The sequence below is a fragment of the Mauremys reevesii genome, linkage group 2 (genome assembly GCF_016161935.1).
Source record: "Mauremys reevesii isolate NIE-2019 linkage group 2, ASM1616193v1, whole genome shotgun sequence".
Taxonomy (NCBI): domain Eukaryota; kingdom Metazoa; phylum Chordata; order Testudines; family Geoemydidae; genus Mauremys; species Mauremys reevesii.
The window spans coordinates 84133809-84159992 of NC_052624.1; the positions used below are offsets into that span (position 1 = coordinate 84133809).

The 26184-nt window shown below is 43.7% G+C and overlaps 1 protein-coding gene and 1 long non-coding RNA gene across 13 annotated transcripts in view; both read left to right on the top strand.

Moving 5' to 3' along the window:
• Nucleotides 1–26184, top strand: part of FBXL2 (F-box and leucine rich repeat protein 2) — a 160985-nt gene that overhangs the window by 105370 nt on the left and 29431 nt on the right. For 9 of the 12 annotated variants that reach the window (XR_005594259.1, XR_005594258.1, XR_005594260.1 and 6 more), the window contains 5 exons: nucleotides 863–993; nucleotides 12850–12910; nucleotides 17098–17142; nucleotides 17865–17921; nucleotides 24807–25019. Coding sequence is in view for 3 of the 12 variants with exons in the window: in XM_039525430.1 (XP_039381364.1) it covers nucleotides 863–993; nucleotides 12850–12910; nucleotides 17098–17142; nucleotides 17865–17921; nucleotides 24807–25019 (507 nt within the window). In the remaining 9 variants the exon portion in view is untranslated. Of the gene's footprint in view, nucleotides 1–862; nucleotides 994–12849; nucleotides 12911–17097; nucleotides 17143–17864; nucleotides 17922–23714; nucleotides 23891–24806; nucleotides 25020–25703 lie in introns of those variants that run through there. The other 3 variants (XR_005594264.1, XM_039525428.1, XM_039525429.1) reach the window with 3 other exon arrangements.
• Nucleotides 18755–22645, top strand: LOC120398224. The gene is made up of 3 exons (XR_005594266.1): nucleotides 18755–19638; nucleotides 21869–21946; nucleotides 22510–22645. It is a non-coding gene; the product is annotated as an uncharacterized LOC120398224 (long non-coding RNA).

The window sequence follows — 26184 nt, forward strand, 5'->3', positions numbered from 1 at the left end:
AATCCTTCATTGTGTCCTAGAAGACAATTCATATCATGTGTGCAACTAGTATTGAGGAGCTGTTTTCAGTTATGCCTGTTTCAGAAAATAACCATGCAAATTCAACACCAGGCATATCAGAACATAAATTAGTTCTCTCTATCAGAGTGGCTAAACCAGAACACTATAATGAAAGATTAACTCAAAGGACAGGGAAATGAGAGGTCTGGGTTCTTTTCCTGGGTCTGCTGCAGGCTTCCTGGGTAATTTGGGGCAAATCTCTGTAGTTCAACATACCTTCTGTAAAACAGGGATAAGAAATAGTTGATGACTTGTAATTCTGTTTCTTTGAAGATACCATACAATCGGATTCCCACTCTTGGGTTTTGCATCCCCAGTTCAAGACAGGTGGTAATTGCTCTTAGTTTTTGGCAGTGTGTGGCATTGGGCATGAACCCCTCCCTCATCTTTCATTCTAACTGTTTGTGCCTCAACTCCCTCTAGACATTTCTTAGTTAATCCCTAAATTTGTGGGAAGGAAAAGCTCCCCTAAAAATACAAACTGCATGTGATTGTAAATTAAAATTTTACCACATGAAAACCATGCCAAAGATGGGAGAAAACCCAGCTTCACACTGCATTAGAACAGAATCTCAAATCTACAAAAAGATGTGGGTGAGCAGGAATCCTATGTGGTGGTTGTCTCAAAGAAGCAGAGTTGTCACCTGGTGTGTGATTTCCTGCTGACATTTTGTGGATGAAAATAGACAATTTATCATGGCTGCACATTGTTGATCTGATGTCATGCTGCATGGCTCTATTTTTATTCCTAGACAAATTACGTGATAGCAGGATAAACATCAACCTTTTTTATTTGTTGCAGCAAATTTCAGATGAAGGCATTGTAAAAATTTGTAGAGGATGCCACAGACTTCAGTCATTGTGTGTTTCTGGTTGTAGCAACCTTACAGATGCTTCTCTCACAGCACTTGGTCTAAACTGTCCGAGATTGAAGTGAGTATCAGTTTTTATATTCGTCATTGGCCTGATCCTGGGAGATTAAGTTTCTCCTATGAAATTCTGAGCACCTTCAACTTCCATTGATTTCCATTGGAGTTAAGGGTGTTCAGCATCAGGGCAAAAACCCAACCCCTGCATATCATGTGAAAAGAGGAAAAAGAATTTGTCACAGTTACTAACTGACTCTATATTACTTCATAGATACATACAAAGGATCCTCAGCTGCTGTGAGTTGTCATATGACAATTTCCACGAGCTGAGGATCTGTCCAATATATACTACATTTTATGGTTCGGTATCTTCTTTTGCTTTACAAATAGTACTGTAAATCATACCTGAAATACTTAACTAGAACTACACGTAGGTGACATTTTAGGTGTGTTTTTCCATTAGTATGCTATGCTGCCCAACATTATTAGACTTAAATGCACAATGGTCTAAATTATCTACACCAATATCTGATGGGCACAGCTGAGGTTGGGTGGCTCAAAATGAAGTTAGTTGCAGCTCCCTGATCCTCTGTCTTGTTCTTTCCTGGCATGGGTGTACTTAGAACAGCCTTTAGGTCCAGTATGCCAGCCAAGAATAGCTACAGTACAGTAGCACTTTGGCTACATCTCTCCCTCCTTCAGATTGTAATGCCCTTATGCTGAGGGATGCAGTGGGAATGGCATAGGTGTTGGCCGTGCCTGCTCTAAAGCCAGCTGGTGACTCTCCCACAATGGGGCAATGCTCAGCTCTAGAGATGTTTTTGCTTTTGGCCCCGTTACACAACCAGAGCAGCACAGAGGGTCTGGAACAAGGAAAAGAATCTGGTTAAGTATATCTGAATTTATCTTTAGAATGTTATTACTATAAATAAATAATCTGCCAATTCAGAAATAATATAAATTTGTTGTTAACTTTTAATATTATACTGGTATTAGCTGCACCTTGCCCGCTATATGAACCAAAATAATTTCATTTAACTCTTAATTCTAAGGAAACTTTCTCTAAAGGGTAAGTATTCACTATAGTTTCCCTTCCTTGGGTTACTTTACTTAAAGTGATACATGGTATCAAGAATGATTTCAAGCCACAAACCTCTGTGTGTACGTTAGATGCAGTAATTATGGGCAGTTCCTGCACAGATTTTATTTCACCCACCACTGAAATGCAGCCATCTCAGGAGTGAAATATAGCTATTTGACAATGTATGGTAACACTGCACAGTTAATCCTCATTTCTCAATATTTTGAAGAATTTGTTTAATGCAAAAATGCATATCTGCCTCCACCCTAGTCATGAAGAAGATTTCTATTATGGGGCAACTCTAATTAAAAGTGTAAGACATTTTCCTTTTAAGGATGATTTTTTTAATACAAAAATATTAAGCTTCTTAAGGTGAAATTAAAACCTAAATTATGACAGAAACAGATTCTGAGTCATAACAGTTCTTAGGGAGACTGACCAATTAAACTTTAATTATGGACCATTAAGGAAAATATATACATCAGTAAACTTTGTATCAGAAAAAATTCTGACAAACTATATTTGGATGCCAGTGTTGTATGTAATTACCAAACACATTCTGCCATGTTCATTTTTAACCTGATTGGTAGGGGGAAAAAAGAGCTTTTGTTTAATTTAGAAAGACTTTCTTCAAGTAATGTCTGTATCTGATCCAAATTTGACTGCTTATGCAAATAGCTATGAGTGCTTATGCATGCTCTTGCTTCAGTCACAAGAGTCTTTTTTCAAACTGATTTGTCACACTCCTTAGAAGGCTAAACCCCTTGTCACTAGTTAGGACAAATCCGAGTCTTTCTTTCTAACTGATGTCAGAAAAATATAGTACTTTGAAATCATTCCTGGCTCACTTTCTAAGGCAAAGAAAGAGGCCTAAAATACCTATCAGTCTCTCACTCCTCCTTTCAAGTGAAAGACAGCTCTCATGAGAAATCTCTCAAGAAAAATGTAAGAAAGCACCATGGGGTGGCTCTAGCCATTTCGCCGCCCCAAGCATGGCGGCACGCCACGGGGGGCGCTCTGCCGGTCGCCGGTCCCACGGCTCCTGTGGACCTCCCGCAGGCGTGCCTGCGGATGCTCCACCGAAGCTGCGGGACCAGCAGACCCTCCGCAGGGACGCCTGCGGGAGGTTCACTGGAGCTGCCTGTCGCTCTCCCGGCGACCGGCACAGCGCCCCCCACGGCATACCGCCCCAAGCATGCGCTTGGCGTGCTGGGGCCTGGAGCCGCCCCTGGAAGCACCTAATGCGGGGCACCAGAAAATGTACTGCTAGCTAAGCAAGCCTGATTTACTACTCTGTAGCTTGCTAGTTTCCCTCAGTGCCACCAGGGGACAGGCTTCAGCCATTTCTCATACAGTAACAAGATATCACCAAGGAAAATGAATCTGACAAAATGATCCTCATAGATCCGTCTCTCATCCAAAGTAAAGGTAATGCAAATTGCCATAGACTGAGCTTCAAGACCATGTACTAAAATATACTGTATTAAAAATTTCAATCAATGGGAGATACAACTCCCCACTTCTTTGTACCTCCTAAATAACACGTTTTGAAGAACTAGAAAACCTGCAAAAACCTTCTAACTCCCTTCCTAAAATTGGATCAGCTGATTTACTCACTGGCCAATTTAGAGGAAAGCCTTATAAGAATATTTGCTATCCAGGGATCAGTCCTACAACTCCACATGCTGTTCTCAGGCTTTCTGCAGAATTAGCATTACAAAAAGTACTATGGTGATTAAACTCAGATCATGACTGCCAGTGCCTTGCCTCTTCTTCACACACTTATCACCTATTTCTCTCTATCCTTTAGGAAAGAGTGAGGAATCCAATGAATCAGAAAGGTGCTTTGGCAATGCATGCACCCTCTCTTGAGAGAAAGGGAAGGAAACAGTTCAAGTATTGCCAACACTGCAATACTAGTAGAAAATATCCGGTGTACTGAATAGAGTAAAATCAACATTCAATGATCTACTATACTTCAGCTGAAAAGGGGGGATTAGGTTGTTTCCTGATCAACTGCATATGACAATGGCAGGTGTAGCCATATAGTGCTCTCTCTTACACACTTAGACCTTTCATTAACAGTTGTTAACCACCTATGATGAGCTGCTCAGGATCACAGAACATGGGCTTAACAAGCCTATAAAGGGTTGCTCATGGATGTTCAATATAGCCCTATTGAGAGAAGATGGTTCCTGTATTACAGAGAGTATTTACTCAGTGACCCTACGCTGTGTAGACTTGGGAAGATGAGATTTTGAGGCATTTCTGAGTAGTGCTTTATGGTTATCACTTTGAAACACATGACTACTTAAACCTTAGAATGATGTGTTTACTTAGAATGATCCGAGTCAAGAACTGTATTAATCATAAATGCCTTCTAACACACAAGTGACAATAAGGAGCCTTCAGTCATAGCTCTGCTCTTACAAGGCAGTCATGGCTGCTCCCTATGCAGTGCTATTAGACAAGGTGTCATGGATGAATTAAAATTTCATCTATAGTATCTCTTTCCAAGTTAAGTTACACCTCTTTCCTCCCTCTGGTTTGTCTTACATAACTTGGAATCTCTCACTGTGTCTGTCTGTCCTGGTTTTTTCTTCTTCGATTTCCTTAGCAGAGATACCTCCCTTTATCTCTCTAGTCTCCAAAGAGTATGACTATGCTGAGGATGCTTACCTTGGAAGAAAGAAAAAATTACTTAACTGTAATTGTAGTTTCCTAAAAACAGTGTGCTCAGATCTTCACCAAGTATCTTCACCGTAACTCGGATCCACTGTCTATGTCAGGGATCGGCAACCTTTGAGAAGTGGTTTGCCAAGTCTTCAGTAATTTAAGGTTTCGCATGACAAAATAAATTTTACATTTACTGGGGCCCCCGACAGAACCCCAGACTGGCAGTGGGCTGAGCTGGGCCAGCGGCTGGGACCTCGGCTGGCAGGGGCTGGCGGATGGAACCCCAGACCGGCAGCGGGCTGAGCAGCTCAATGCGCTGCCGGTCTGGGGTTCCGTCTACCACCCACGCTACCGGTTTGGGGTTCCATCCGCTGGCCCAGCTCAGCCGCTGCAGGCCGGGGTTCTGTCCATCCATGCCGGAAGCAGGATGAGTGGGGCCGGCAGCCGGGACCCCAGACAGGCAGCGCTGGGGGTTCCATCCGCTGGCTCCTGCCAGACGGGTTTAAGGTTTCGCATGACAAAATAAATTTTACATTTACTGGGGCCCCCGACAGAACCCCAGACTGGCAGTGGGCTGAGCTGGGCCAGCGGCTGGGACCTCGGCTGGCAGGGGCTGGCGGATGGAACCCCAGACCGGCAGGGTTGGATGGAACCCCACGCTGGCAGCAGGCTAAGCAAGCCTGCTGCCAGCTTGGGGTTCCGTCCATTCAGGCTGGCAGTGGGCTGAACGGGGCAAAGACCCCGGCTGGCACGGGTCTGGCAGCCCGCTGCTGGTCTGGGGTTCTGTCTGCCGGCTCCTGCCAGCCGGGGTCCTGGCCCTGCTCAGCCAGGGTTCTGTTCACCCAGGCTGGCAGTGGGCTGAGTGGGGCCGGTGGCCGGGACCCCTGCTGGCAAGGGGCCAACGACAGGAATTCCCAGACCGGCGGCGGGCTGAGCGGCTCAGCAAGCTGATGGTCTAGAGTTCCAGACGCTGGCTCCTTCCAGCCGGGGTCCTGGCCGCCGGCCCCACTCAGCCCGCTGCTGGCTTGGGTTTCCGTTCACCCAGGCCGGCAGCAAGATGAGCAGGGCCGGCGGCCTGGACCCCAGACTGGTAGCGCGCTGAGCCCACTGCCGGTCTGGGGTTCCTTCCACTGGCCCCCGCTCAGCCCGCTGCCGGCCCGGGGTTCCTTCCATTCAGGCCAGCAGCGGGCTGAGTGGGGCCGGCGGCCAGAACCCTACGCTGGCAGCTGGCTGAGCGGGGCCGGCGGACGGAACCCCAGACTGGCGGCGGGCTGAGCGGCTCAACCAGCTCACGGTCTGGAGTTCCGGCCGCCGGCTCCTGCCAGCTGGGGTCCCGGTCATCGGCTCTGTTCAGCCCGCTGCCGACCTAGGATTCCATTCACCCAGGCAGACAGGGGCTGAGCGGGGCCGGCGGACGGAACCCCAGACTGGCGGCGGGCTGAGCGGCTCAACCAGCTCACGGTCTGGAGTTCCGGCCGCCGGCTCCTGCCAGCTGGGGTCCCGGTCATCGGCTCTGTTCAGCCCGCTGCCGACCTAGGATTCCATTCACCCAGGCAGACAGGGGCTGAGCGGGGTCGGCGGCCGGGACCCCAGCTGGCAGCAGCGTGCCAGTAAAAATTGGCTCATGTGGGGTAGGTTGCTGAACCCTGATCTATGTATCTGTCACACACCAAAGCCAGTTAAGATGGTCACTCACCTGCATCCCCCTCCAAAACTAGTTACAGTGTAAAGAAATAAACAGAGAAAATGCCAGCCAGTGCCTAGAAAGAATTTCTCTAGACAGCCACATCAAATCTGGTGCAATCATCAAAACAGACCAACACCAGAACCTCACTCACCTTCATGCTTATCAGTGCAATATCTGTGATCAGTATGCCCCAATATTATGGCCCAACCTAATCTGCATCATGGCTCCCTAGCTGAATAACACAGTAGGACAGCTGTTAGCTCACCTCTCCACACCCCCTGTCACTAGATCGAGGGACAGCTAATCTGAAGGTGGAATTGCCATTCTTTTTCCTTCTCACCCACTGCTGCCTGTGCACAAGTGTTCAGTGCTTTTCAACCAGATGTGTAGCAAGTAAGTTGCGTGATTGCTCTTTCTTTTTAAAGCATATCCCATCACTATGCATGTTTTTATGTTATGGAGCATTAGAGAAGAGGTTTGCAGGATTGATGAGCGGCAGAGGTCTCACACACAATTAGAATTGAAAAAAGGTTAGTGGTATGCAAACAAAGAAAGGGATAGCACATGGATGGTTCTAAAACATGTTTTCCCTTATGCTTGACATTCTAAATACTTTTTGCACCAGTTATGTGATTGCTCTATCCAGGCTTTCATTAAGGGTTGCTAACCACCTATGATGAGCTGCTCAAAACTACAGAAGAGGAGGTTATTTACTGTAACTGGAGCTTTCTTTGAGATGTGTGAACCCTACTTCGATTCCAAACGTGGGTGTGCATGTGTGCCCTTTGCCGGAGCCGGCACAGTTTTTGTAGTGGTATTCATTGAACCCAAACACATCGTCTACAAGCTTGCACCCGAGGCTGTACGAGGTCATGCGGGTTGCTGCTGCTCCAATATCCCTCTAACCGATAAGCAAAGTAGTCCATAGCAGAGGCGATGGAGGGTGGGTATTGGAAGGCAAATAGGCCCGACATCTCAAGTTGGAGAAGGTAGTCCAGGAGGATAGGAATGGATAGGATAGTGGGTGATGTTGTCAGTGTGCCCAGGCGGTGAACCACTTCCATTTTGCCTGATAGCAGGCCCTGGTGGGCGGCCTCCTGCTGTGCTTGAGGATGTCATGCACTGGGGTGGAGCATGCTCTGCTTGCTTGCGAGCTCCATCCAAATACCAGGCCGTGGGATGGAGTGGGCTCAGGTTGGGATGTCAGAGTTGGCCCTGCGCCTGTGTGAGGAGATCTGGGTGAGGGCAGAGGTGGATCCAGGGATGAGCAGAGATGTAGAGGAGGTCCATGAACCAATATTGGTGAGGACAGAATGAACGTCGCTCGATCCCATCCCGTCAGGGGGAGGGATAGCTCAGTGGTTTGAGCATTGGCCTGCTAAACCCAGGGTTGTGAATTCAATCCTTGAGGGGGCCACTTAGGGATCTGGGGCAAAAATCAGTACTTGGTCCTGCTAGTGAAGGTAGGGGGCTGGACTCGATGACTTTTCAAGGTCCCTTCCAGTTCTAGGAGATTGGTATATCTCCTATTATTTATTTATTTAATCTTGCACAGGAGGGGAATGGGCAGAAAGGCATAGTGGACTTTGTTGGTCCAGGGCAGGAGAAAGTCATAGCCCTGTGAGTCCATCTTAAATGCTGCTCTGGAACAAAAGAGGGGGAGTTTTTGTTTCTTGTTGGTTGTGAACAGGTACCGACGCCAGGGGCCCCAGCAGTAGAATTCTGAGCGTAGTGTGGGATCATGTAGTTCCCACTTGTGGTTAGCATAGAAGGACCTGCTGAGCATGACCTGTTGAGCATGTACGTGAGGGAGTTGCTGGCATCTGGAAGGTACATGGCCTGAATCGTGACATCGTATCTGATGCATCAGTTGGATGGCCTCCACACATGGGGGGGCAACCTGGCACTGCCTTGCTTGTTGATATATAACATTGCCACCATGCTGTTGGATAGCAGTCGAATGTGACATGATCGTATGAAGGGAAGGCCCTGGGCCGTGTGAGCATCCAGGTGGGTGCCCCAATCCGTATCGGGAGGTGTCCATAGTTAGAGTGGTGCAGGAGGCGGGAGGTGTAACAGGGTGCCTATCAGTACCATGGACAGGTCAGTCTACCAGGTGAGGGAGGCCAGGATGAAACGGGAGAGGGACAGATTTGCAAGCGGTCTGTCTGCGGTTTGTAGATTGATTTGATCCATAGTTGAAGGCAGCACATATACAGGAGGGCAAGGGGCATTACAGAGGTACAGGCTACCATGTGGCCAAGGAAGGAAAGGCATTCACAGATGCAGGTGTGTGGTGTAAAGTGATGAGAGAAGTAAAGATGGTAAACCGATCTGCCAGGAGGAAAGCCTGACCCACGAGAGTGTCCAGGCATGCCCCAATAAATGTGATCCATTGGGTAGGAACAAAGATGGACTTCTCCTCATTGACACAAATGCCCAGATTGGTGAGGATATCATAAAGAGTCTGAATTGCTCAGAGGAGGTGGTTGCGTGAAGTTGCCAGTAGGAGCCAGTCACCTAGGTAGGGAAACACGGAATGGCAGAGAGAGGCATAGCATGTGGGCTGTGACAATCGTGAAGACTTTTGTGAATACATGTGGATTGGGGACGATACCGAAGGGGAGGACATGGAACTGATAGTGGGGGTGACCAACCGTAAGCGGAGAAACTTCCAATGAGCCGAGTGAATATCAATGTGGAAATATGCATCTTTCACATTGAGAGCCATGAACCAGGCTCTGTGGAAGACAGAAAGGATAATGAGGGGAAGCATGACCATCTGGAACTTGAATTTTCATACAAACCTGTTGAGCATGGGGCGGCAGCCGCCTCCATTCTTCAGAATAAGGAAATATGGGGAGTAAAAGCTGCAGCCCTGGTAATGGAGGGGGACACACTCTATGGTGCCTTTCTGGAGAAGGGCATCTACTTTCTCTCGGAAAAGATCTTCACAACCAGTGTGGGGCGGGCAATGGGGGGAGGGTGAATGTGAGGAATTCTATAGAGTACCCCTGGTGAATGATGTCCAGTACCCAGTGGTCTGTGGTGATCTTGCCCCAATTGTGGGCAAAGAGGGCAAGATGTGGGGATAGGGAGACATTTACAAGTCTTGGTGAGAGTGTCAAAATTGTTGCTTAGACTGACATCGCAGGAAGGTTGAGGGAGCGGAGGTTGTAGTAGCAGAGTATCACCACTCTGCCGCTTAGGAGTAGGGTGTATACCAGTGTATGCCAGACCAATTGTGCTGGTTGCAGCATGGCCCCGTGGATGTGGAGGGCAGTGCAAGAGGGTTCCTGGTTTCATTTGTCCTGGTCTTCCTCCACTGGGAGGCCAAGAGCTGCTGCTGAAGCAGGTTGTGGTATTGTTTATGATCATCCAGCGGGAAGAGGGAAGGCGGAATTAGTGCCTCGTCCAGTGACAATGAGGCTACAGTGGGGACTGGCAGTACTGATGGTACTGGCTGTACTGTAGCATCATCTGGTTCATCGTCAACCGAGAAAGGCCTGGTGTGTGGCCGGGTTGGTAAGAGGCTACCAGTGTTAGTCCACAGTCCTGGTAGCGGTCCCAAGAAGGCCAGTGAGGCCAAGTGTACAGGTTGTCAGGCATCGGTGGACACCAGGGATAGTGGAGCCCTGGGTCGGAAGTAAGGTCATACACCAGTAGATAGGATGGTCGGCGCCTGGGATATGGGCTGTGAGATTGGCCAGGTGAGAATGAGGGAATCCAGCTCTGAAAAGTCTTTTGAGTTGGAGGACGGGTCTAATGGGGGCGGAGCCGCTGGTGCAAGATGGGTGGAAGATATGCATCGTGCCGGGAAAAGAAGGAAGGGTTCATCCACCAGAGACGGGAGCTCTGTGGTGGCTGGGGGACCAGACAGCAGTGGGAGAACCTTGGAATGTATGGGAGCCACAGCTCCACAGTAGGCATCAGTGGTTCCAGGTGTGCAGGGAACCATGCGTGGTGGCCTGGAGGGGCCCGGCATCATCAATGGTGCCAGAAGTGATAAGGGTGCAGGACCAGTGACCGGAGCCGGAGGTGACATCAGCGGATCACATCGGTACTTCAACTTATGCTCCGTCTGGGGTTTCTTAGGAGCTGGAGCAGTCGGATTGATGCATGACTTCCCACCCGACTTGGCATAGCTCAGGAAGGCAACACTGTGTTTAGGGACAGTCCCTGTTGGGGAACCAACCTTATGCCCATATCTGTGTTTTTTATGCTCACAGTGGGCTTCTGCGGCTGCGGCGGTACCCCTAGGTTTGGCGCCTTGGAGGAAGATGGAGGGGAACTCACTAGTGGTGATGGGAGGCATTCCAGCAGATCTGCTGGTCTGGATCTGACTGCACATGTGGGGCGCATAGGCTCCTCCATTAGAAACCTATGGAGTCGAAGTTCTCTCACTTCTCTCATTCTGAGCAGGAATGAGCGGCAGATGGAGCAGCAGGTGATGATGTGAGCTTTGCTGAGGCAGTAGAGGCACCGTTGGTGCTTGTCACTCACAGAGAAGGAATGCAGGCATGAAGCACAGTTTTTGAAGCCAGCTTGCTGGGGCATAATCCCCGGAGGGGGGGGGGGATCTCCCTGATGGGGGAAGGGTCCAGTGAGGATCAACTAGGAATCTAAACTATAAACATCCATATACAACTATATATACTGGAAAAAGAGACAAGCATCTCTTTTAGCAAGGCTAGGAACACTGAGGAACAGGGATTCTGACTCTGGCCGTGCGGTGATAAGAGAGAACTGGAGCGGTGTCAACCCTCACGGCCTCTGATAGCCTCAGATGCGAGCATACGGATGACCCACGATGTGCAGGTCAACGCAAACTACTACAAAAATTGCGCATCCATGTTTGGAATCCATATAGGGACCATCACTTGAAGAAGAATGTGGGCCTCAGAAGCCTATGAAGGGCATACGGACGTTCAGTATAGCCCCATTGACAGAAAAGAGAATACTTACTCAGTGACCCTGCTGGGAGGGAGATGAGATTTTGAGGCATTTCTGAATAGTGATTTATGGTTAGTACTTTGAAAACTAATACTAGATGTGTAATGCATTATGGTAGAAATGGCAAATTTTTATAGCCTACCCCTAATCTTTGATACCTATGCTAGTTTCTCCTGAGCATGTTGCTAGACTAGTCCAACCAAGCCCTCTACACAATCTCAGGACTCAGAGAAGGTATGAATCCTGTAAGATCACATTTATCCAATGGATATGGGATGATATCCCTTTCCTCTTTGTCCACAAAGAGAGACACTTGAGTTCTAGCTACCTCTTAAACGCTATCTGTGGCTATATTTAAACTGAGAAATCTAAATCAGCAGTCTCATAGTCTATTTCCTTTATCTCTCCTTTATTAATTTGTCTGTCAAACATAAAGGAGGTGGCTGTTGTGTTGAATGGGGGACTTTGTGCTCATGGTTACCAGGGGTGGCTCTAGGTATTTTGCCGCCCCAAGCACAGCAGGCAGGCTGCCTTCGGCGGCTTGCCTGCGGGAGGTCCGCCAAAGCCACGGGACCAGCGGACCCTCCACAGGCATGCCGCCTAAGGCAACCTGCATGCCGCCCTCGCGGCGACCAGCAGAGCGCCCCCCGCGGCTTGTCTCTCCAGGCATGCACTTGGCATGCTGGTGCCTGGAGCCACCTCTGGTGGTTACTCTGTGACACTCTCTCCTTGTTAGTCTCACTGCTCACTACCATCTGCTTAGTGTAAACTTGAACAAGGAAAGAGCAGAAGTACTACAATGAAAACCATACATACTGGTATTGTTTATCATAGTTTCCTTTTTTCTCTTCTTTTACTTCACTCACACCTCTCCTAAGGGACTGCTTCTCGGGTGATGAGTTTTTTCCTAATATATTTCTATATTTGTTTCTGGAAGATTGAATCAGGTAGGTTTAGCTTTACGTTCTGGCTTTGACAGCTATTTGTCTCCTTGCTTTCTGATACCTGAAGCCAAAATGCTTAATGTAAGAACTTGACAATAAATAGAACATTGGAGGCACATTGTGATGGCTTGACCTGCACTTTCCTAAATTCCTCTCTGTATACTCTTCCCCAACATAGAAACTCCACTTCTGTCTAATGCATTTATTTTTTTGTGTATCAGGAATAAGATATGCAGTGAAAATGGTATTTTTCAAAATTTAGTTTTGAGTATTACAATAAGTATATGCATAGCCTTAGAAGTACAAGAATTCACTGTAAATTTTTTCTTTACAAATGTCCATAGGTATAATTCTTAATTGTACATAATTTTAATTCTGCTATATAGCCTGAACATCTTTCTGATTAGCTGAATCAAAAATCAGTCCTGCCTTTATTAAAATTGCAAAATGGACTTATGAGTTTGGTTCAAATCAGTTTTATGTTACAACATATTGACAATAGAGTTAAATAAAAAGAAGTAATTGCTTTTCATTACTGTATCAGTAATATTGTTATGTTGAAAACAATTATTTTTTTAGGATTTTGGAAGCTGCAAGATGTTCCCACCTGACAGATGCAGGTTTTACACTTTTAGCACGGGTAAGGATTATTTTAAAAATGTACAGTTTACCTAATTTTCACTGCTACTGTACATATCTGAATTTATCCAATCATGCTGGGAATGATGAGAAGAAAGTAGAGTAGAAGGGAGGCCCCTTAGAGGAGGTGGCCAGGAAAGAACCAAAATAATTGATTTTATTTCTGGAACGTATTTACAAATAACTGGAGCTTGGAATATTTTTTACAGTGGCTTTCTCCCTTCTCCACCCCTGCTCTTTTTATTTTTTTCTAAAAATGCATTTAAATTTAATCACATGTATTTTTCATATATAGAACAATAATTTTAAAGCCTATAACTATAATGCAAGCAGGCTTCCTACATAGAGAAAGTCTCCTTATAGCAGATTGTTCTGTGTATCAGTTATTGCTGCAAAATATATCTAGATAATATTTTCAGTTAAGCCTTAACTCATGCCTAGTGACTTCAGTGAGACTTCTATAGCGCGTATAGTTAGAACTTACTGTGTTGATTAAGGGACTGGCTAGAACTGAATATTTAAAGGAAAAAGGTTTCTGTTTTAATGGATCTAATTTTTGTTTCACTCTTTTATAAAATTGTGTAAGGTTTATTTTAAATAAAATGAAGCACAAAAATGTTTTTATTTAAATAGGAGTTGTATAACAAACATTTGATGTGTATAGGGGGCAGTTGGCAGGGTATTCTCTAGACCTTTGGAACATGGTTCCTTATCAGGGCTGTAACATCCCAAATTTGTTAGCATGTGCAGCAAGATGCACCTTTTCCCCTGGCTTGTGAGGAGATGAGGGTTTGGTAGGGCTGGATAATAGTGCTGTGTGAACTATATGGGGAGGTCAGTTAGTTCTTCTTGTATTTATATTGTCTCTGGGTTATTTGATTTTATTGCAGTAATTTTGGGGCCTAAGTATTTCTTTCCCACATTGTGGCTTGTTCCATACAAGTACTCAGACAACACTGCTGCTATGTTCTGCCTTAACAAGCATGGAAGTACCAGGTCAGACCTCTTTTGCCAAGAAACAATGAACCTCTGGTCTTTTTGCATCAAGAACAAAATTATGCTCAAAATATCTCACCTTCCCGGGTGTCAGAACTGTCTAATGTACCATTTCAGGAGATTGTTCAGAAGAGATTACGAATGGTCCCCAGAGACCTGACATAGCAAAGTCCATTTTTCAGATGTGGGGAATGCCAGAAATGGACGTGGTTATTACCTGAGAGCACAGGAAATGTCACCAGTTCTGTTTCAGGATGAGTGTCGGTTCAGGGTCCGTATCAGATGCCTTTCTACTATCCTGAAAGGGGAAACTTTTTAATGCTTCCCTCCCACCACCCCCAAATCCCTGGGGTGCTGAAAGTGGTGGGAAAACTCAGGCAAGATCATGCTGTTTAATTTTGATAGCAACAGCCTGGCCTTGACAGCATTGGTTTTCAGACCTGTTGAACCTTTCAGTTCGAGATCCTGGGATGGCCAACCTGAGCCTGAGAAGGAGCCAGATTTTACCAATGTACATTGCCAAAGAGCCACAGTAATATGTCAGCAGCCCCCCATCAGCTCCTGCTCCCAGCGCCTCCCACCAGTGATGAACTGCCAAAATCTTAACAACCGGTTCCCTATAAAAAGTTCTGATTTAAGGGGAGGGAAGCAGGGGAGGGGCCGGGGCGGGGGGGAGACATACTTGTGGTCTCCCCTTTACCTTGCCGGCAGCTCAAAGCAGCAGGACGACTCAGGAGCTCAGCTGAGCTGCCCAGCTGCTGGCCATGCTGCAGCACTGCTGGTGGTGGTGGGGGACATCCTTGTGGGGCCAGGGGCCCGGGGCAAATTGCCCCACTTCCCCCCGCCACAGCCCTGGAGCTCACAGGCCCCCCCCCATTACCTTACCGGCAGCCCAGAGCTCAGCTGAGCTGCCCAGCTGCTGGACATGCTGCGGCTCTGCGGGGTGCGGGAAGCGGGGGAGAGCCCGGGGGAGACATCCTCGTGGGGCCGGGGGGCCCCGCAGGGCCCAGCCCCAGGGCAAATTGCCCCACTTGCTCCCCCCCACGCCCCAGGTGGCCCCGGAGCCTCACCGCACCCCCCCTTACCTTGGCAGCCGCTCAAAGCAGCAGGACAAAGCTGGAGCTCAGCTGAGCTGCCCAGCTGGCGGCGGCTGGCCATGCTGCGGCTCTGTGTGGGGAGCAGGCAATCCTGGGAGCTCAGGTGGGGGACAGGATGGTCCCACGGGCCACATACGGCCTGTGGACCAGAGTTGTTCTCCTACCTGCCTGGCTCTTTAACAGCCGGCTCTCCACCAGCGTCTAATTTTAGCAACTGGTTCTAGCGAACCGGTGCGAACCGGCTGCAGCTCACCTTTGCCTCCCACCCACTGACAGAGCCAGGGGTTGAGTAGTGAGCACCCCGCCCCCGGCACATTGGAAAGTTGGCGCTGTAGCTCCAGCCCCGGAGTTGGTGCCTATACAAGGAGCCGCATATTAACTTCTGAAGAGCTGCATGTGGCTCCAGAGCCACAGGTTGGCCACCCCTGCCATAATCCTTCCTCGGGTCCCAGGCATAGTTTCCCAGAACCAGGGCCGAATTGCATTCCAGCCCTTTTAACCTTCACCTGATTGGTTATGTTCAGTGGTTAACTACTCATGAGTCTACTTGTTCTATTGCAATGTGAAACATTCTTTTGAATAGCAGAAAGCCCTCCACTAGGTACACTTCATAAAATGGAAGATGTTCTCTGTGAGGTCCCAGCAGAAAGATACCTTTCATTTATGGGTTCCCATTCAGTTTATTCATCATTACCTGCGTCACCTAAAGGAAAAATGTCTTTCTGTCAGTGCCCTGAGGGTTAATCTGGCTGCTATCTTAGCCCTTTAATCTATAGGGTAGTGGTAGGCTGTTATCTTCAACCCTATGACTATAAAGTTCTTGAAAGGTTTGAGTAGGCTTTTCCCACGTATTTGAGACCCAACTCCATCCTGGAATCTAAATTTATTTCTCTCCGTTTTAATGGGACCTCCTTTGAACCTATTGCTACGTGCTCATTGTTTCACCTCTTGATGAATGTAGCATGCCAGGTAGCTATTACTTTGGCCAGGAGCACGTCAGACTTTGATGGCTGACCTTCCTTAGGTGGTGTTTTACAAGGACAAAGTTGGTTTCCATCCACACCCTAAATTTCTCTCGGAAGTGCTTTTGGATTTTCATATTCATCAGAGTATACTTACCAACTTTTTCCCTCCAAACCTCACTAACGCAAAGTTGAGGAAAAGCTCCATACTTTAGATGTTTGCAGAGCTGTGGCTTCCTGCCTGGACAGGACTAAAGAGTTTAGGACACTGCAGTTATTAGCCTCCTTTGTTGATAGGGGAGCCTGTTACATCACAGAAGATCTCTTTCTGGATCTCCTCCCTCCCACATCTGTGTTATGATATTGCCAATGTTCCATGATCTCGAAGTGTTTTAGCATGCTCTGCAAGAGCTCAAGCAGCTTTGGCTTCTTTCCTGGGTCATGTTCCCATCAGTGACATTTGCAAGACTGTCTCCTGGTCATCTGCTCATATGTTCGTTGCTCATTATGCTCTCTCCCAGGCCTCTAGGTACAATGCTAAGTTTAGGAGAGCGGTGCTGCAGTCCTTGTTTTAAGTAGACTCTGATACTCTCTTCCATCAGACTCCTATGGGCCACTTAAAGTGAAATAGACATGTGCAATCACGCAAAGAAGAAACACGGTTCCGTACTTGTTCAGTAACTATTGTTCTTTGAGAACTATTGTTCCTGTGTTCGTTCCACGACCTTCCCTCCTTCCCTTCTACATCGGAGGCACAGCAAATATTGGCTTCCAGTGTGAAGGAACTGAGGGAGGAGTCAGGGCAGCTCCATATTTTTATACTTTCATCTAGCAGCACAAGCATGCAAAGGTCACATGTGATGCCCAGACAGGTCGTGCCTAAAGTGGTATGGACATGTGCAACGCATCTTAAAGAACAACAATCACCAGACAGTTATGTAACCATTTTTATAATGGCAAAAGCCAGCATGGATGCCTGAAACACTGTAATAATCAAATATTCTTTCTCCCCTTGTCTGTGCCCCAGTATTAATGGTGATGAAGTTAGGGCCACCCATTAGAATTCAAGATCAAATTGCCACCCTTCCTCTTACTTGTGGTATTTTTTTGTTTTTATTATTTTAATTTTTTAGAATTGCCATGAACTGGAAAAGATGGACTTAGAAGAGTGCATTCTGGTGAGAATCAGTTTTACAAGGAGTATTCATCATAAGTCCATTATAAGAACCAATAGGGGGAATTCCAAGTTCTAATGTTTCTAATAGTAGATGCAGATAATTATTGGGAGGTCTGTATAAAGGGGAATTCAAAGAAAGGTGATTACGAACATTTATCCATTTCCCAGAGACATCTCTAATAGACCAGGTTATATCAGAACCGTCATCTGCCAGAGAGAAATACCTATCCTTGACGTAGGGATTGGGTTACAAACCTGTTGTTTATGGTATCAAATGATAAAAACGAGCAAAGGAACAAAACATGGCAGAATTTACTGGACCTTTAAGAAGGTCTACAAAACCCTCTCTGCTGGAAAAAAGGGTGGTGGTTTTTTTTCATCTCGTCCTCTCAGACAATTGGCAAGGTGACATAAATCTATCCAAATAGCTTGGTGATAGACTAAGTTCAATTCAGCATGTAGTGACTGTTTTCCTACATTTTAGGCTCTTCATCCATCTGTTCAGAGAAAATTTGGGAAAAGGGGAAGACTTTAGTTTTTATCCTCTTTATGGGTTTATAGATCAGAAGGGTATGAATGGAATAAAATTAAACCCAAGTGTACTTGTTCAGCTACTTGATCAAAGTGGATTTTTTTTTCAGCTAGTCAGCTCTATTATTATGTATTAGCCAGTCTATAACTTTGCATTTATGTAGCCAATTGTTTGGTTTCTTCTCTTCCTAGATAACAGATAACACATTGATACAACTTTCTGTTCACTGTCCTAAACTGCAAGCGTTGGTGAGTTTGTCTTATTATATATATATATTAATAATAAGGATTGGTTCTCAGCCTGTAGCTACTAGTTTTTTGTTGTGTTACAACACTGTACAATTTATACTTTACAAAATATGTTTTAAATGAGGCTTATTTCTAAGATTGTTTTAAATATGGCATCCAAGTACTGTAAGTAGGTCATCTCAAAGCAATCCATGAATCCCAATATAATCAGAAAAACGGCTTAAATGTTATAATGAACCTGTAACTATCCTTTACTTGTGAGCAATTAGAATAAAAAGCTACATGAGACCATTTAAAATATTTAAAGATGCTCTATTACATATTTTATTTCTAAAGATTTTTCTAGGAAATCATGAAATTTTAATATACAATATATTTTGAAACAGATCAAATGATTAGTTAAAAAAAGGATAATTGCTTAGCAAAAGTGTATACAGATATGGCCCAATCCAGTAAACAGTCATGTGTGTGATTTTTCGCAGCAGTGGATTTATAGTATCTAATGTCAGTTTTTGCTGCCTACATTTTCAAAAGTGACTAGGGATTTTGGGTACCTCATTCTTAAAGAATCCAACTTGAGATATTTTAATGGATCTGATTTTCATAGGGTGGGTGCTCAGGTCACTTAAAGTGACTCAGATTGGCCACTTTGAATTGAGGTACCCCAAATCACTAGTGGGTTTTGAAAATTTAGGACTAGGCATTTGGAGCCAACTGTCACACTACCATTTGGCATAAGAAAGGGGGTTGTATTTCATGTGTGTCAGGTCACTGTTTATTATGATATACTGCCTTAAATCTACCAGAAGAAGAGAGATATACTTTCTAATCTATGTTTAGGAGGGATTAAGGAAATGTTTACTTCTTCATTAATTGCGTAGCCATGTCATTGACTTCCTCCACACCCTCAGCTCAAGGAAGTGTGTTACTAAGGCAGCAGCAGGCTCAGGAAAAGATTTGGCTTTAAAAAGGAACCGTATTCACTGCTATATGCAGATTAATCATCCCATCCCTAGGTCATAATTCCACACATTGTATGCTTTAGTTCAGTGAATGAAGTAGTCTACCAGTCAGACAAGGAACTGTTTACATGTGAGTCTTTATAAGAATATGTTTGCCTACATGTCCCACAGTACTGAAAATGGCTTCTGTCCCATCTCTGAATCTTCATAGGATCACTTATATCCAAACATATTTTAAACTGCACAAATCTAGGTCAGTCAGTCCAAAATATTTATTGGCTTCCTATTAAATATTGGACTTGAACATATATTGTAATTTAGCAATCCCATTCAGCAGAGGGAATCTACTTTATAAAGAATTACTGTTCCATTTGAGTCTCATTGTAGCCTTACTTAGATTAATAATTTGACACAGTCTGTTTGGTATGACTAGAGATGGCTTTATCAAGAGTTCTTTACAAAATGCTGTCTGTCTCTGTGGCTGGGAACGATATACTATAGCATCACTTACTTGAAATGGAAAGGAAAGTTTAAAAATAAAACTCAGTTTAGGGATCAAAATGAATGGAGAGGAGTAATTACTATAGAAATTACAGTATTGTATTTTTTGATATCGTCATCCCATTTATAACCAGTCCTCCTCAGGTACATACAAGAATTTTTTGTGCCTCTCCCAGTACTTCAAAGGAGATGTCATAGGAATCCGCAATCATGGTTTATGGATGTTATTCCTCCTTTAACAATCTACTTCACAGGTAATAGGATTGTGATATCCATTATGATATCCTGTGCCTCAGACAACCGCTGCTGACCTACTTGTAGGTCACAGTCCATTGGCTGAGAACTGGTACAATGTTAATATATATTATGGAACCTTTTAGTACAGAAACCATGCATCCTGTGATTGTTTAGTAATAAAAATTGAATTTCCGGCCCACTGCTATCCTGTGTATAGCAGAGAACATTACAAAATGTTCACGCAAATTGTGTAGAGAACACCACCAGGTGAATTGGAAAAACAAAAATAAGCCCACTAATCTTAATTTAAATTTTTACTTTAGCTGTGCTGTGAACATTTATCCAATTGAGTGTTAGCGGCACAAGTATTTACAAAGTGCATTTCAAAGTGGCAGAAATCAAATTTTAAATTCACCAGTGTTTCCTTACAGAACAAATCAGGGAACAGACACACAAACTTACCTGGCAGAATTCAAATACTCCATATATACTTTACTTATATACTTTATATAATCAATTTGTAGACGTTCAGAAGCATTTAACAGTTTTATGTGATTTTTTTTAAACAAATACACCAGAGAAATTGTAATTGGCCTATTGATATTCCATCAGCAGAAAAATAATCTTATTTCAATCAGTTATTTTCTTTATACTGTTTGTTAATAATTTGTAGTTCAGCTAGCTCAACAAACTTCGTCTTAATTTGATTTGTACCTAACATTTATTTCTAAATAGCAAACCAAAAAGTTCACCAGCCCTCTGTATTCTAAGATTTTAAAACTGTAAACCTGACACTTTCTACCTTGTTAACTATTTCAGCCAGATTGATCAAGTCTGAAGTATCTTGTGTTTTAATACAGAATATTACATTAGGTACGTTTGCTTCTGAATTTAGCTGTACATCCTGTATTGTCTTATTCTGTTTCAAGTCACTGGAGTACAATCTCTCAGGAAAGCTGAATTTTATAAGCTGCTTATTTCCTAGGATGTGAAACTCTCTTAATTAGCCAGTAGACTGATACAATAGCCAAAAGGTTACATTTGTCTTCATATAACCTTCCTTCCTTCCTTGAAACCACAGGTTTGTTATAAATAGACTTTGCAAGGGAGAGAGGGGACACAAACTCCCATGCTTTTAACCTTTAGACTCCTGATAATTTCCAGGTTGCCAGCCAAGTAAGTGCTTAGGAGGATCTGTATACAAGTATATACAGAGAGAACGCAAACGAGATCTAAAACATCCAAAGACTGAACAGGAGCTAAGAATGTAAACATAGACCTTAAAATAAAAGAGTTGACAAGAGTAAGCACTTGCATTTTGTGACTTAAAAAAATAATATATGCATATATTACATGATGTTCTAATACAAAACACACTGCACCCTGTTGGGTGAAGAAAATGAAAATACAACACGAAGCAGCTGGAATTGAAGGGGAAATGCTGAGATGGTTCCTCTGGAGAAGTGGTTGAAATCCCCCTTCTCTTCATCAGACTGATTCAGTGAGAGAGCTGGAGAGTTCTGAGTCCTCCCCCTCTTTCTGGTCTCTGTTTTTCCTTTGCAACTTTGAGTAAAGGGGAAAAACAGATGAGGAGGAAGCTAATCTTAAGGATATACAGGTTAGTGTGTGCCTGTTAATGGCCAAGAATCCCTCATAAACCAAAGCAAGTAAGCGTAAGGGTTTGCCGCACCAAGATGGATTGATTTAAATCAGAGGTTGTCAAACTGGGGGGCAGGGAGCAAGAGGCAAGAAGTTTTAGGGCAGGGGTAGGCAGCACGCGAGCTGATTTTCAGTGGCACTCACACTGCCTGGGTCCTGACTACCAGTCCAGGGCGCTCTGCATTTTAATTTAATTTTGAATCATAGAATATCAGGGTTGGAAGGGACCTCAGGAGGTCATCTAGTCCAACCCCCTGCTCAAAGCAGGACCTAATATGAACTAAATTGATTACAAACTAAGTGAGAAAGGGACCAAATCTTTGACAGACTGGCCAGCTGAAAATTATTCTGGAAGCTTCTTAAACATTTTAAAAACCTTATTTACTTTACATACAACAATAATTTAGTTATATATTATAGATTTATAGAAAGAGACCTTCTAAAAACATTAAAATGTATTACCGGCACGTGAAATCTTAAATTACAGTGAATAAATGAAGACTCGGCACACCACTTCTGAAAGGTTGCCGACCTCTGCTTTAGGGGAAAAAACAAAACAAAAACTTATTGTGCACATTTTACCCACAGCAATGAATAACTAGCAAAGCTGATTCCTCCAGACATATCACGTCCTCATTTGCTACGACGCGGTGTGCACATTTAATTGTAAGCATTGATCACAGTTTTGCATTTGCTCTTATTACAGTGGATCGTTGGCTCTGTTTGAATCAATGCTTTACTGTTTTTAATATTTAGTGAGAGCTGCATGTTGATTTTTTTTTAAATGCTCTATGTACTTGTGGGGCAGGGGGAGCGTAAACTACTACAGACACAAAGAAGGGGGGCACAATCAAATACCTTTGAGAACCACTGATTTAAATAAAAAAGTTTCAGATTATCAATGTAAATCATGATTTAAATAAGCAACTTTAATTTATTTCAGTTGTGATTTGTAGTTCTACATTTTTTTAGTTATTTTGCTAAACAAAGGTTCATTACCAGTAAAGGTTGGTAACTATTAAAATATGTTGTTTGCAACTATAAACTTCACACTAAATTAGGTGCTTCTTTTTGTTAATCAGGAGGATACAATTTATCTATACGCCTTTATTTAAGCAATTATATAGCTTAATTTACCTTTATTCAGATTAATTTTTATATTTTTAATAGAAAATGATTGGTGCATTTCTTATTTACTAGATGGCTAATTTTTAACTTCTTGTATGCAGTGTAGTTGGGCCGTGTTGGTCCAAGGATATTAGAGACTAACGTCTGTTGGTGAGAGAGAGAGAAGTTTTCAAGCCACAATGGAAGAAAGATATTACTTCACCTACCTTGTCTCTCTAATTTTTAACTTGTCAAGCTCTATTTGGATGGAAATTCAAATTCAGTTAAGAGACACAATTTAATTTTTTTAATAAATAAAACTACCTTGAAAGTGCTGAATACATAAGAAAAACAGTTTATCAAAACATGTTTTCCATTTAAAACTGATTTATTAAACAAAGGATATATCTGTAGTTAATTAATTAAACTGCTTGTTTCTAGTTACTATGTTCTTCAGATTTTAGAACTGATAGATCTCATTTCACACCTAATTTTTATTCATTGATTAGAAGAGGAAAACAAGCTTTTCTGTTTTTTCAGCTCTCAGTTGGTTTCTTAACTTTGAATGAACTAGCCCTGGAACTGAACTTGTTGAATAAATGGAAATGAAGCAAATATACTCTCTGTATCCGCAGAAGAGACTATTGCTGTCAGAAGTTGACTAGCACTTTAACAAACTCTGGTTCCAGGTGCTTAGCCAGTGATTTCCCCCAGTTCAGTGATTTAACTTTCTTTAAATCTTGGCAGAAAACATACTGCTTAATATTATTTGTATTTAAGTTAAATGATTTTAAGATTATAGTAAATTTAGTGCTATTAACATAGGTTGTCATTTCAAATTGAATTTTTAATAGGTTTATATTTTAAATAACCTTGTATTTAATTTAAATTAATAAAATCCTATTTTTATTTCTTTAAATAAATTTTTAATCCACCCCATGCCCCACTACTAGTCCTCAGAATTCGGTGTCCTGCTGGAGTAAAAGGTCTAATGTGCTACAGGCGGAGGAAAGGATACAGGTGTCCCACAGCTTTCCCAATTGTTGGATCTGAACTTTCAGTGGGAGGTGGTTGGATCTAAAGGACTGTTGAGCACTGCTGTTTGCCTCTGGTGAGGAGTTAGAAAGTGTACCCATTTTCCATTCATGACCAAGGGTCTCCGCATCAGAAGCTCTCTCCAGACAAGGAAAAAGGCACACAGAGCAGATAGCTGGTGGTCTATGGACAATTCATGGTTCTGAGCTGGGTCAGAGTGAAAGATGGAATCAACTCAACACATCAAGACCTTCTGCAGAGGTGATGACAGTGCAGAGCATTTATTTTATAGGTAGCTGACAAGGGTCTCAAAGTATCTGCAGTGAAAATTCAAGGGTGTCTTGTTATCCTGACAATGCTTCTGTGAAGGCCACGAATCCTCTGAAGGAGGCAGGAACCAGCTCAGCTTGAAATGGTTTTCTGGAGTAGGGGACATGAGGCTTTTTCAATTCTCTTCAAACATGAGAGGTAAACAAGTGCAAGCTGACATCTTTTAAGGGAATGCCAGTGCTTTGAATGCTTGAAATACAATTCTTAAATCTACTTTTACCACCTTCAGTATAAAAGTCCTTGGTGAAAAAACTATAGTTTTATAAGTAAATAAAGGCTAAAACAAAAGGCTGAGGAAAACACTCTCCCAAAAAAGCAGTTAATTCAGCATAGTAATTGGGTCTTTGAGGTGATTGCTTGCATGGATCCAGAGTATGCACTAATACATGCCTGCAGTGTTCATGTGGCATATCACAGATACACAACTGTATAGGTAACTTATTCTGCAAGAAATCTAGCAGTTTTGAATGTAAGATCTGATTTTTCAGAGGTATTGAGGTGCCCGTAACTCCTGCCGAAGTGAGTTTAGCACTGCAGAAAAATCAAGCCATTGTTGTTCTTCATACATAGATTGTATAATTGCAGGTCTGTAAGAGTAATGCATGTGCTGGGAGAGCATGGAAGAATATCATGTCTCTCCTCTGGCATTTTGCCCCTTATTTTCAGTAAACTGAGCTGTGCAACAACATAATTGGATTTCTACATCTCTAGAGAACACAGAGGGGGTTGCTGAGTTTGGCTGTTGCTACAAAGTGCCTGCCCTGGGGCTGTAATGATGAAGTCAAATTATGATTTAAATGCTGCAACCCTAAGCTACTCCTTTTGGCAGCTGCTTCTCCTGCTCTTCAGGTTTAAGGAGATAGCCCTTTAAATGTGCGTCTTTGCTTCTGCAAAAGGATTAGGAATGAAATGGCACTAATGGTACAAGTATTTTGAACATGGTAATCCAAATACAAAGTCACTGGAGGTTGTTCTTAGTCCTGATCTTTTCCACAGGACATAATTAAAAAAAAAAGTGTGGAATGAAACATTTCATTGTCCTTTTGTCTTGTAGAGCTTATCTCACTGTGAACTGATCACAGATGATGGGATTCTGCATCTGAGCAACAGTACCTGTGGTCATGAAAGGCTCCAGGTTCTAGAGTTAGACAATTGTCTTCTTATCACCGATGTGACCCTGGAGCACCTAGAGAACTGCCACAGTTTGGAGAGAATTGAGTTATATGACTGTCAGCAAGTCACACGCGCAGGAATCAAAAGAATAAGAGTATGTGTTTTGTGTTTTTAAAGATTCAGCTTTGGGAAAGACCGTCATTTATGCAATCAGGGAAGATTGATCGTATCAGATACACTTACAGTAGCATAACAGATAGTCCAAAGCAAGGGAAGGTAGGATGAAAACTAAGGATGTTGATTAACATACTTTATAAGATCCCCAACTGTAGGCATCAGAACTACCATGCGTATATGATCAAAAATCACCACCCAGTGCCTAATTCCATTTATAGTCCAAGCTATGGTTGGTATCAGAATAATTGTCCATCTGGATTCCAGCTGTAGCTCTGTGTTTAGTTGCTAATGTTTGTTTCTCAGTCCCTCACGGTTTTTTAAAGTGTAGGTTGTGTTTCTGTAGGACTGTAGAATTATTTAAATTCTACCAACCATGCATAGTCATTACAATGCAGATATAATAAAGTATAGGACACTTGGTTAATAGGGGCAGTTAGGCCTGTGGATCTACCTAGTAACAGCAGACCTAACATTCCCTGCCCTTGCAGGATCAGTCTCCCCTCCTCTACGTAACTCCCTGTGTTTTAAGAACAGAACTTTTCTGCTGAGCACATGGCAACATTTAGGGCACAGTACTGATCCACAGACACAGTAATGCTGTGCTAGTTAACTTTCAAATTCATCAGTGCAAAGTGATTAAGTCTGCCTCTCTCCCTTGCAGGACCTGCTGAAGGTACCACCACTCCCTCCCCTGCTGAGGCAAGCATGGGGAAAGAATGGTTGTACGGGAGACACACAATTAGAAGTCTTGCTTCTGTTTCTTCCCTGGCAAGAAATCCACACTCTAGTGATTAACAGCAGAATGAAAGTTAGCCAGCCCACACCAGCAGTGTAAATACCAGTTCAACAGAAAGGAGTCAGTCACTGACATTTAAGGTGGTAGCTTTGGGATGAGTGAATGGCCGGGTTCTAGATTATTACATTGCTCTCCTATGCTTAAATATTACTCCTGTGCCATAACTTTTCCAGTTTTGCTGGACATAAGCACTGAGACTTGGCATCTAGGTAATGCAGGTTAAGCCATGGCTTGCCTGGATGCCCTATATATAGATAATATGAGCAGGAAGAAAAGCTTTGACAGTAGTGTGATCTGTCAGCAATAGTTGGGTTTTGCTCTTCATACTTCTGGGTTACATTTTTCA